Source organism: Phanerochaete carnosa (assembly GCF_000300595.1).
Source record: "Phanerochaete carnosa HHB-10118-sp unplaced genomic scaffold PHACAscaffold_6, whole genome shotgun sequence".
Lineage (NCBI taxonomy): Eukaryota > Fungi > Basidiomycota > Agaricomycetes > Polyporales > Phanerochaetaceae > Phanerochaete > Phanerochaete carnosa.
The window spans coordinates 3,080,122-3,091,350 of record NW_006767633.1 but is presented as its reverse complement, the minus strand read 5'-3'; the positions used below and the strand labels follow the sequence as shown (position 1 = coordinate 3,091,350).

General features: G+C 54.1%; 5 protein-coding genes across 5 annotated transcripts; 3 read left to right on the top strand and 2 right to left on the bottom strand.

The window, feature by feature from the left end:
* Positions 1–46: 46 nt before the first annotated feature.
* On the top strand, positions 47–1,137 carry PHACADRAFT_197237 (uncharacterized protein; the record flags this gene model as incomplete). Its single annotated transcript, XM_007397423.1, has 6 exons — positions 47–83; positions 146–204; positions 276–451; positions 507–725; positions 776–919; positions 957–1,137. The coding sequence occupies 6 exons, from the start codon at positions 47–49 to the stop codon at positions 1,135–1,137; spliced, it is 816 nt and encodes a 271-aa protein (XP_007397485.1).
* A 423-nt stretch (positions 1,138–1,560) lies between these two features.
* PHACADRAFT_210586 (uncharacterized protein) lies at positions 1,561–3,352 on the bottom strand (the record flags this gene model as incomplete). Its single annotated transcript, XM_007397422.1, has 6 exons — positions 1,561–2,028; positions 2,077–2,245; positions 2,302–2,429; positions 2,483–2,665; positions 2,715–3,049; positions 3,102–3,352. 6 exons carry the CDS (start codon positions 3,350–3,352, stop codon positions 1,790–1,792), a joined length of 1,305 nt encoding a protein of 434 aa, XP_007397484.1. The 3' UTR covers positions 1,561–1,789.
* Positions 3,353–5,399: 2,047 nt separating this feature from the next.
* On the top strand, positions 5,400–6,077 carry PHACADRAFT_210585 (uncharacterized protein). The gene is made up of 2 exons (XM_007397421.1): positions 5,400–5,652; positions 5,702–6,077. The coding sequence occupies exons 1-2, from the start codon at positions 5,471–5,473 to the stop codon at positions 5,814–5,816; spliced, it is 297 nt and encodes a 98-aa protein (XP_007397483.1). The 5' UTR covers positions 5,400–5,470; the 3' UTR covers positions 5,817–6,077.
* Positions 6,078–6,458: 381 nt separating this feature from the next.
* PHACADRAFT_197234 (uncharacterized protein) lies at positions 6,459–6,826 on the top strand (the record flags this gene model as incomplete). The annotated part of the gene is made up of 2 exons (XM_007397420.1): positions 6,459–6,652; positions 6,712–6,826. The coding sequence occupies 2 exons, from the start codon at positions 6,459–6,461 to the stop codon at positions 6,824–6,826; spliced, it is 309 nt and encodes a 102-aa protein (XP_007397482.1).
* A 341-nt stretch (positions 6,827–7,167) lies between these two features.
* PHACADRAFT_258919 (uncharacterized protein) lies at positions 7,168–10,366 on the bottom strand. The gene is made up of 7 exons (XM_007397419.1): positions 9,986–10,366; positions 9,907–9,923; positions 9,286–9,845; positions 8,721–9,148; positions 8,145–8,662; positions 7,965–8,086; positions 7,168–7,875 (listed from the first exon to the last, which is right to left on the bottom strand). Exons 1-7 carry the CDS (start codon positions 10,114–10,116, stop codon positions 7,627–7,629), a joined length of 2,025 nt encoding a protein of 674 aa, XP_007397481.1. The 5' UTR covers positions 10,117–10,366; the 3' UTR covers positions 7,168–7,626.
* Between the last annotated feature and the right edge of the window lie 863 nt (positions 10,367–11,229).

The window sequence follows — 11,229 nt, the reverse complement described above, 5'->3', positions numbered from 1 at the left end:
AACCAGGGCGGGGCGACTAAAGAGCCAGGGCCCGCAGGGGGTTCGCATGCGTATTATTCTCCAGATGCAGCACTACCTTCAGGGTGAGTTAGACGCCTGTTCCTCGGCTCTAGGGCTAACGCCTGATTTTATGAACAACCAACAGCTCGCCAGGCGACCTACGACCCGCTCAAGGAGCGGCACAACACCGCACCGCCAGTGGAGGTTCGATGGACACTCATAACCAAAGGTCTGAACGTGCAATGGGTTCTCATGCGCATGTCGAGCATCACCAGATGGCCAACAATTTCACCACCGGAGGCAAGCACACGGAAAACCAGAACCACCAGAACCAGCACCAGAGTCGGCCAGGCGAGATAAGGAGGACCCCAAGCGCTGAACAGGCACCATCCAGCTATCTTCAAGGGAATCTCGACCCTCGAGGGTTCAGTGGTCCGTCTCTATCCCCCGTGTAAGTAAATCAGGGGCCCCGACGGAATTTTCAACAATTAATTCGTGATTGACAGGCCGGAGAACCGTCAGTCCCGAGCACCATCCCGTCTTCAGATCTCAACGACTCCGACGCCTTCTAATCCGCAGTCGGGTCAGCCTCGAGGGAATACGATGACACAGGGTAGCAGCTCGCATCATGACAGGCGCAGGGAATCGGGGGAGTCTGAGAGTCGTAATCCCAGGCAGGAGCCTCCCGCCGAAGCGCCGCTCCCAAAGAGACGCAGGTCTTCCGCGTACGTCCGACATCGCTATACCCGCATGCCCTTTTCTGATAGATGCACAGACACCGGCGTGACCCTTCTCATACGCACTCACCAGGTTCGGCTTATCCTCCCGAACCAGAGCATACCACTTGTCATCCCCGGCGGAGCGACAAGAGCTCAGCTTCGGCAGACAGGGATTACTTTCCGCACACATATACATCGAAGTAGGTGCAAAGCTACCACTAATTCGATGCTGGGTAGGATCTCTAGTATGCTTCGCCCCGGCATTGCGATCGTTTTCGTCTCCGGCTTGTTGATTTTAAATGCCTTTCTTTTTTGTCTCCTCGGCGCTCTGTTCTCAGGCTCCTCAGCGCCCTATGCCTTCCTCATCTCAAAGAGCCAAGCCACCTCCATTGAAGCCACCCCCGTCTCCACCTTGTAACAGTACCATGCGGAGTTTGTGTTTGACCCGTATTGTCTTTATGCAACTAACTTGTGTTTCTCGGAAGGGATTGTACTTAGTATTTCGGTTTCTCAATCTTCGTCTATGCTGTATAGTAAAGCCTCTATTTCTCATCTCGATTTGCTCATCGGGCATCGCAAAACGCCTGGTGAATTCCCCATCAGCGCCATTGGCGGACAAGAAGCTCAGATACACACAGCACACAACTGAACCCATGGGTAGACCTAAAGTGCAATATGCCTGAAGGAACACCGCAGAGCTAGAGCTCATTGGAGATTCCAACTTGAGGTGATTGAATAACGTTGCATTTCCGAGATGCGCAGACAGAGGAAGTTAAGCGAGACAACGCGGGATTCCGCCTCGATTGGAGACAAATGGGTCCTCACCAGCCGAGCAAGAAATACTGAGAGTACGCACAGCTGCACAAAGTGACTTCGCCATGTTGTATTGCTGAAAGATGCGAATGGAGGGTGTACAGATGACGGTGATACATCAGGAGAAAGAGTCGAGAATATACAAAAATACAGCAAAACATGCAACGTCCAGAGCACACTGGCGAGCAACTGTAACATAATATGAATCCTGAAGTAGCAAGTCTGATAGAACTGGGCTTTCCACAGGGAAGGTGTGTTTATGCAAAAGTGCTCAGAAGGGATTCGGCCCAATGCGGAAGTGACGGGCTTACATCAAGTCGCAGCCAAGGATGGCTCAGCAGCGCCGACGCAGACAGGCGGTCTGCAGGCTCAAGACGAATACAATCCCGAATGAAGCTCGCTGCAAGCCCAATCTCGTCCTCGGGAAGAGTCTTGTAGGTGGCTAGCACATCTTCGAGAAGCACGTAATACAACTCAGGAACCCTGAGGAGGTCACCTGGACAGATATAAGGGCCGGATACGGAGCTAATGAGGATAGGCTGACCGTTCGAGTCGAAGTATGTACTCGCGAGCTCTGCACGCTGGAGCATTGTGGGGCTGAAGTGCTCTCCGGTGAGTTCCATCATCTTCGCCAGGTGGTCATCCTCCAGGCTAAAGTCACCGCCGCCACCTTCGGGATGGAAAAGCCATCTGCCAATAAGCATCTCAAAGGTCTGGAAGAGAAACGGACATAAAGTGAACATCCAACGGAGGAGGCCGGGCAACTCACTATGCAGCCGATCGCCCAGATGTCAATGCTAGTCCCGAAGTCAGAGCCAAGAACGACCTCAGGCGCGCGTTGAGAGTAGGCCCTGAATTGCTCTGCGGGCTGCTTACCGAATCTCCCTGTGCACTGGGCTGTTTCAAACATCAGTGAGCGTGAGCCCTGTCGCGCAAGTGTGTGGTCCTACGTTGCCCAAGACCTGTTAGCGCGATTCTCATGTTTTTCACCCTTTCCAGAGGATCGTCCCACTTGAAATCCGGAGGCAGCGGGTAGGAATTGTCGTCCTGATCCTCAGGAAGCGTCTTCAGCCAGTGATCGATAGCTTCTGGGCTCATCTCAGTACGAAGGAATATATTGTCTGGTCTTATGTCTACGTGCTGTGAGTTTGCTAACAGGGGGTATGGCGTATGACTACGCACCCCTGTGAATGATACCCAATTTATGCAAGTGTCCGAGTGCCTGGAGAACCTGCTTGACGATGACTTTGACCGTGTGGACAGGCAGCGCTTTTCTTGGGGCGCTGCGTCGGAAGGCGGCCACGTCCTGCCCGTACACGTCCGTAACGAGGCAGAGGTGAGAATGCTTTCGCGAAAGGGGTATCTCGAAATCATCAATGAGGGTAGGAAGGTGTTGCGTCGGTCCGACGTCTCGAATAGTCTTCATAGCCTCAACCTCGGGCATCACGTTCGCGCGATGTTGGCTGGTCGCATCGAGCGTGAGGATCTTTACTGCGTAAAATCTCTCAGTGCCCTCTCTGCTGAAGAGATATCAGTGGGCAGTCGCAAGACAAAGTATGTGCGTTTTACGAAGCAGCTGTATCACTCACGAGCCACGTACTTGACCATACGCCGGCTCCCAGTTTCGTCGCTACACGGTACCGCTTCTCTAGCTTCTCGTGCCTACGGGCAGGATAATAGTCTGGGAGGGGCTCGAAGGCAATTTTACAGCCTAAGAACGCGAGAATGTTTGCTGCCAAATTAGAGGGTACAAGACTGAGGGAGACAAGGGTGAGGTATGGGATGAACGCGGCAGTGAGCGATAAAATGTCCATCATCATGTTATCGTTTTCAGATGCTTACCAGGCCGTCATTGGAACAGTGCCTTGCTACGTGGACTACAAGGACTACGCTATACACAGTAAGAGAGAATGTAAAGAGGAATAGAGGTGCAAGGCGCCGCTCACTGTCAATCTTTGTTTGGCTGCTAAGGTGCACGAGGTTGAGCCTATTGGCATTTGCTGTGCAATAGCCTTCAACTTGAAGTTGGTGCTTACGCTGCACCGTCGCGAGTGCTGCTGCGAAGTAAGCTTTATCTATGGGTTATTCTGCATAATCAAGCTTATCAAGCTTAGCATCGTTGAACCACTGGTGGGACGTTATGCACAAGAACAAACTGGATCAGACATCCGGGCGCCAGCACAATCGCCACAGCATCGTGGCGAACAAGCAAACGACCGGCTCGAGCCAGGCAGACACGCAGAGGCAGAACCATCTCTGGGAGATAGCTAATATTGACGGTGGCAGCAAGGGCACTCGGACTTTGTGGCGAATGCTTCCTCCACGAGCGGAGATCATCTGAGATTTATTGTTTTAGCACCGAAGTGAACACCATCAACATAGCGAATCTCCGACAGGCGTAGCGCCGTAGCGCCGTAGCCGCTCGCGCGTAACTGCCTTCGCACTTTTTCGTAGCACTCTTCTTGTGTCTGCGGAGCAGGCTGCTCGGTGAGGCGTTAGCATCTTTATGCGAGACTTGAGAACAAAGAGTAGCGCTCACTTCAGACCATGATGCGAATGCCGAATAATTCAAGTTTTACACCCCGGGTCCCCGAGAAGATGCTCCTGCTTCTATATGGATATAGGAACGAGAGTTTACTCCTCGCATAGTTTATGAGGTTGGCTCATAAGTCTGATCTGTCTCCTGATCGCTAATACCTCCTCAACGCTCTGCCTATCTCGTCCCCAGTCTCTCCGCGCCACGGAGATGTCTCTGCCGTACCAGACATGGCATGTATGATCTTGTGTTTCACCTGCTCTCCCTCTGTACAATTAACTTGTTCTTGGGAAGGGGTGTACTTGTAGGCTACAGCTGCATCATGCAGAGTATGTCTGACTACATTCTATGAATTTTTAGCCCAGAGGTTGGCACCGTAGTTTGGATCTGAATATCACCCATATGCCGTCAGCCCTTTGTGGCGGAGTCTGAGAGCTCCCGCGCGTTCGCTGGCATTATACAACATCTGTTCTGCCTCAGAGTGAGCACTTAGGCTAGCGGCTACAGCTTTTGGAGCCCTGAAGGAGAAAGGTGCACACAATGGTGAGTATCCAAGAGCATCCAACTTAGACTGAACGTTGAACATTGAATCTCGTAAAGTTCTCGTATCAGATGATTACGCCGCTGAGACCTTCGGATCGCTGCGCCGCAGTATCTTGCCAGTCCAACAGGTTGGCCATACTCCGGTGATCTATGCTGCTAGAGTCACGAGCCCCTCAGCCAGATTGCTCTCACGGGACAGGTACGCTACAGACGTTTGGAATGATATCATGCTTACTCAGTTAGGGTCTCAAGGTTCAGCTAGCACTGGCATGCCATCGAGCGCGAGAGGTCCCACATGCTTGCCCACTTTTTCCATTGGAGACAGCGCAACATTGAACATGTCCTCTAAACTCTGACAGCCGCGGTCGTCTAACCATCTGTGCATGGCAAAGTGGCCGAGGGTCCTCTATATGGTAGGTACTGGTCTGTGCGATACGGTTCAGGGAGGACGTCTATGGAGTCGAGACCCTCCAGCCGGGAGACATTGCGTTACCGCAGGCAGGAGCTAGTGGTCCCTGTGCGGGTCGTGCAGTGCTGCAATTATCCACGGAAGTGTTTCTGGTGGCAAAGGCCGAAAGGCTCCTAGGACTTCCTAGGACGCTCAAAGCGTGGTTCAGGGTCTGATCCGTATGGTTTCGTGGCAGAGCATATGCAACACTATGCGATAGTATAGTCATATCGTTACGGCATCCTTACTTACACCGTCAAAGCCTTGATCATGAGGGGCTCGTCGCAGAGCTCATATAAGGGGCTATCACGCGAGTCTTTGTCTGCAGGGAAGTCCGAACACCCACACCTAAGGTGCGCCCTTGGTCTCCTTTCCGAACCCTCGCTACTCACCTTCTCGGTAGAACTCAGCATGACCACCTACGGAAATCCACAGACCGGACTCCTCGTTGTGTGGACTGATCCTGCGAAGGAAGAAGTGACAGCCATGGCAAACGAAGAACGTTTTGGCGGGAACGCCGTAGCGTGGCACGAGCAGAAGGTGCGCAAATACGCGGAAGAAAAAGATATTAAGGCCACCAAAGGTCGAATTAGGTATCACTACTACCTAACCTTTACGCACTATACTGATTCATCGATGCAGGAAGCCAGCTCATATCGGCGGCGTCGATCCTACGGAGCGCGAGCATATCACCGTGACGTTCAAACTGGGCAGCAAGGACCTCGGTGCACGCCATGTCTACACTGATGCCAAGTAAACCAGAGGGGATTTGACACTGGATGCTAAGTCCGGTAGATTCTCGCCCACGGTCGTGCATACGCTAGTCATTCCCCTCATACATGCGCTTCATTCTGGCTACCGTCGTTCTGCGTTTGAATTTTTACTCGTGTCCGTCTCCATCCCCAGTCTCGATCGCTGTGCTCGTGTCATTTACCAAAGACCACCTGCGATGTGCCTGTATACTACCGATTAGCTCTGCTTGCTTGATGCTTAGTGACTGCGGTCACCGCACATTACGCTCGTAAAAACTCGAACCTCTTAAATTCTGAAAGGACGGTACGGCTTTTCCTAGTTGATCGTACCCCTAACACTCAATACTCAGTCTTCTCCACCCTACTCGAGCTCTTCGCTTAAATGCCTCCAAGACTCTTGCGTTCGTATCGTTTACTGTAATAAATGAAAAACGCATGTGATGCGCTCGTATATCAGTATTTGATGTTATGTAGCTCTCAGGCTGCCCGTTTGGCGCTTTGGCTTCCTTGCGACTTGCACACTAGTACTGCCCGCCTCTCGGCACTGAAAGCTGAAGTATTCGATCGCACCCTCTGCACACCGGGACGGGCGAGCTCTTCTCTCGTTGATAATTCAAATACATATACAAGACACCGCACCACTCAGCATGTCCAGCAGCAGTCCATCGAGCGGGCAACAGGACGCAGGGCTCATCGTCGAGTGGATCGAGCCCGCAAGGGTGCAGGCACAGCACATGGCGGACGAGCCACGCTTCGCGGGCGATGTCGTGGCCTGGCACGAGAAGCAGGTGCGCGCATACGCCCAGCAGAGCATCCCTCGTGCGACGCGAGCGCGGATACGGTGCGCCTGTCTGCGGTGGCGAGGACATTTGTATGCGCGAGACTGACGACGCCGTGCAGAAAGTGCGCACACCACTACAGTGGTGGCAATGAGCCTGAGCACATCACTGTCAGCTTCAAGCAGGGGAGCAAGGAGCTGGGCGCATACCATGTCCACACAGATCGGACCTCTTGAAGCTGAGGTTGTGTCGATGTGCCGGACCCTGTATTTACATTTCACGCTGCTGTGTCCTCTCTAGATATTCGCCTACGTACGCGAGCATGATTTGAGTATGCCACGATACTGAGCAAATTCCTTGACAGCATGCTAGTCTATCATGTCTACAGCGACTAGGCAGACCGTCATACGCAATCCTAGGGTGACGTCCCGGCCAGCTTCACTCTGGAAGCAGATGGGTATGTCATTGTTGCAAGATAGCGGCGACTTAGTAAGTACAGGTGTGGTCGGAGGACGACAATCACAAACAGTGGTGGTTCCTGTGGCAGAACCGGCCTAATCAAAGATTCAAGCACGATGGTAGATGCAAAAAAAAGATATAACTGACACAATATATGTACGACAAAAAAGGGTGACGCGAAGGGGCGGTAAGTGCGTGGATGATGTAACGCAGACGGAGTCACAATGATGCAAAGAGGGGTAACGATGGACAGCAAGTCAGAAAGCAGCTTCATTAACAGAACTACCTCTGTGTCGAATCTCTAGAACAATGTCGAGCTAGGAAGTTAGGTCCGTAGCGGCCGTTCCCTGCCCAAGAATTTAAGCCAGAGCGACATATGCAAATGCAGCAGATAATATTGCGCAAACTGGGTCAGAGCGTAGCCTCCTGCGTGGCGGCGGATTAACTCGTGGACAGTGGCGGTGCTGCGCGGAGATGAATCCAGGGTGCGAGCGGTGATGGAGTCTTGGGCGGCGAAGCTTGACGTCAACACGGACTCGCCGTCCGCAGAAGAGGTCGGGACCGCTTCGGAACCGAGTCAGTTCTCGCCGTCGACCTGTATCCATGGCACGGGTTCCTCCACAGGGGTGCTCGTGCCCGAGCTCGACTCAGAATCGCTGTTATCGTCCTGTGGCGCGTTTTCCTTGTTCTCCAGGTCGACAGGGACCACGGGTGGGGGCACGACAATCCCCAACTTGCTCTGCTCAGCAACCAGCTTGGCCGCCTCCTCCTCTGCCTTCTTTTTTTCGGCGGCTTGCTCGAGGAGCTCTTGACGACGCTTCTCGCGCTGAAACCAAGCGAACAACAATGAGTACCGCTTTTGGAAAGCGAGGCTTGAAGCGCCGGCAGATGCCGAGATAGCCCATCGATACTCACCGCCTGTTTTTCTTTGAGCTCGCGTTCCTTCTTCAACCGCTCCCTCAACTCCCGCTCAGTGATGACCCACGCAGCGGCCCCATCTGCAGCTTTCTCTGGGCTCGACTTGCTTTTCAGCAAATCTGGGTTCGACTCTGGTCAGCGAACTCGGCGGCAGCAGCAACGAGCAACTGGACTTACAGCCTTGAAGCGCGGCGACACTGAATTCCTCATCAGGCATCGAGTCAGCGAACTGCTTGGCCAGCTTGGACAACGTTTCGCCATCGAGTGGAGGCGCGGTATGCTTGAAGGCCGCTATGTCCTCCTCCACCGAAGGCGGAAGATAGGCCTGGTTCTTCAAAGCGTCGAGCGGGTTCGCTTTCTGTGCTCTCGGCGAACCCATGGTCGAGCTGGTCGGCGTCGACGGCGTCGAGGGGCTGGTCCATGACGAAACACTCGATGTCGCGGGGCTAAGGGCAGACAGCAGAGACGAGAAGGTTGAACTTGCCGACGACTCTACTGATGGCGATGGAGGCGTAGGGAGCTCGACGCCCTCAAGGTCGCCCTCAATAACCTCGTCGTCATCGTCCGCAGACGGGAAGAAGTTACGGAAGAGAAGCTCTGCTTGCCACTTCGATGCGTTCCGGAACTCGACCCAGACGTCCATACGACCAGGACGCGACAGCGCAGGATCCAGACGCTCAAGGTGGTTGGTTGTGCTGGAAGGTGTCATTAGCTACGTGTTGCAGTAGCGGTGCGTATATGCGTATGACTTACGCGAATAGAATACGACCTTCGCTTGCAGCTACGCCATCGAGGGCGTTGAGCAGCCCACTGAGAGTAAGAGTGTTGACGTCGGAGAGATGGTCGTTCTTGTGACGCCTGCTACGTGAGTGCGAGTCTGTATTTTCCGAAGAACTGGTTGAGTTCTTTGTTTCGGGGCTGCTCGTTGATTCATCGTCTCGAGATGTGCTCCTCGTGAAAGCGGCATCGAGATCTTCAAGCAAGACGATGCATCGTGCCGGGACGCGGCCCATGAGTGTTGTCAAAGTGCTATCGTTGATCCACGATGATGACAGGGAGACAACGTAGATGTCCAACATAAGTTCGCCGGCGATAGCATGGATGAGGGAGCTTTTGCCCGAGCCCGGCACGCCGTACAGCAGATAGCCTCGGCGGAATGGTATACCGCGGTCTGCATACCACTAAAAGGGATATAACGTTGTTAGCACTTAGGTTCAGACAGCCTTCGAACAGCGCGCGAACGGATCGGTCTCAGCGACGACAGGTACTCAACAGGTACGTTCGAGCGTTGCCTCAATGATAAGACTCATGACATTACCTTTTCAGATTTCAGAAAATCTTTCGTGTCCGCCAGAAGCATTTCCTTAACCCCGGGGTTGAGAACGATGGACGACATTGGTCGCTTGTGGCGCGAGTCCGTCCACCTCCAGCACCCATGGGAATCAGCGAAGTATATCTGAATACGATGTACGGCCTCAGCCTCATATTCCTTCTTCGCTTGCAACACCAGTTGCTTCAAGATGGAGTTGTTGCGCGCGACGACACTGACGGAGAGCACTTCACTGCTGCCGCCGTATGGGTCCTGCTTCCGTGTGCGACGAACGCGCAGCCAGTGACCCCTGTAGAAGATGGTGTGTGTTGTGTTCGGCGTTGGCTGGAACACTACGCGTGTCTTCACCTTTCCTGGTACATCGTCGTCGTTCTCGTCATCGTCGCCAAAGGAGTTGTCTCCCGCGCGGGTGCCGAAACCCGGCGTCGATGTCCTGGTAGTCGTCTCGAACTCGCGAGAGCGTTGCCATTCGGGTCTACGCGACAGCCACAGCATCAACCAGTCATAAGGATAATCCTCCTCCGAGAAATGTGCGGTCAGGAAGAAGGCTGCGCAGAAGGTCGAGTCAGACGGTGACGCCGCACTTGATCGTGGAAAATCGGAGCTTACAATTTATGAAGTGGGACCTGTAGCGGGACAGACGCATGGTGAGCAGAGCGGGTTCTCACACATCAGGAAGTATACTCACCAGCCTGAACTAGCCATTCTGCGAGCTGTCTCAACTGTGCCACCAAGGACAACAAGTTTCATGCCGTCAATCATCGACGAGCCTCCGCCTCCGCCGACGAGGGGCTGGACGAGAGATTTGAGTGCGTCCATCGTGGTGTTTGAATGGTCGAGGGATTGGCAGATCCAAAACTGCAGGTGCTAGAGACGTATGTATGGACAGGAGGATGGTGGAGGAGAGGAAGCAAGAGGTACGGAGACGCTGCGGTCTCGGGATGTCAGTCGAGTGGCGGTGGTATCTGGGTTCCAAATCCTAGGACCTTGCGCGAAGGCGGTACCGGATGACTTGGGCTACGGCGCTGAGATGCAAGTGTGAGCGAGCCGCGGGCAACGGCGAGGAGGGTGTGTGACTCGGGACGGGGAGCTGGTCGTCGCGGAGAAAGACGCGTCAGCGGGCGAGAGGGCGAGCTGGGGGAGCTCTTGAACGATGGGGTCCCGCGCCAGGGTCGCTTGTCGTTCCATAGAAGGAACACGAGCCCCGATGGACAACGTGGATTAATCAACGCCTCTCGGCGCCAGGCCGGCTACGGAGCCGCCACCGAACGCAGAATCTCTCTGCCACCAGTCCCGTCCTCCTGCGAGTTTACGTCGCAGGCCTAGGCTCGTGGTGAGGTGAAATACGTCAGGACACTTTATCGCACACGTCTTGCAGCTGCTAGCTCTCTCCACCCTACTCTCCCCCTCCAGGTTAAAGCTCAGACTTGCGCCCGGAGGCTTTACAAGGGCTCAGTGCCGCCACCGACGGGTGATCAGAACTGGAGCACTCTTGCTCAGATTGGACCGGGATGGGCAACGGGCATCCTCTTCTTCTCCTATTCCAGCCAAACCCAGGCGGAATGAAACGAGCACGAGTCGCGCTACGTACACAATTCGCGCTGCATATGACAGCCAGAGGCCCCGGAAGAAGCTTGCGATGCCGCCCTTTTGAGCAACGCAGCCAACTCTAGAACGCACCCAATGGGCAATACCCTCTCGGGGATGCCTCCTACTGGGCGCCAGCTGTATCACGCCAATATATACAGCTCCGTCTCGTGATAGCCCCAGGCGCACCGTGTCTGACCAAGAGAAAATGGTGCAGAGATCTCGGAAGTCCAGTTGTCCCACGCTAAATGCAAACAGCTGCACCGCGTGCACAACCATTGCTCGCGATGACGTCTCGCCGAAAGCCTCACAGCACACGCTTGACAGCCGTGTGTGCGTCCGTGC

Coding starts and splice junctions, on each gene's coding strand:
- PHACADRAFT_210585 (XM_007397421.1), top strand. CDS start 5,471: ATGACCACCTACGGAAATCCACAGACCGGACTCCTCGTTGTGTGGACT. Junction 5,653..5,701: donor GCCACCAAAGGTCGAATTAG/GTATCACTACTA, acceptor TCATCGATGCAG/GAAGCCAGCTCATATCGGCG.
- PHACADRAFT_258919 (XM_007397419.1), bottom strand. CDS start 10,116: ATGGACGCACTCAAATCTCTCGTCCAGCCCCTCGTCGGCGGAGGCGGA. Junction 9,149..9,285: donor ATTTTCTGAAATCTGAAAAG/GTAATGTCATGA, acceptor TATCCCTTTTAG/TGGTATGCAGACCGCGGTAT. Junction 8,663..8,720: donor GAAGGTCGTATTCTATTCGC/GTAAGTCATACG, acceptor GACACCTTCCAG/CACAACCAACCACCTTGAGC.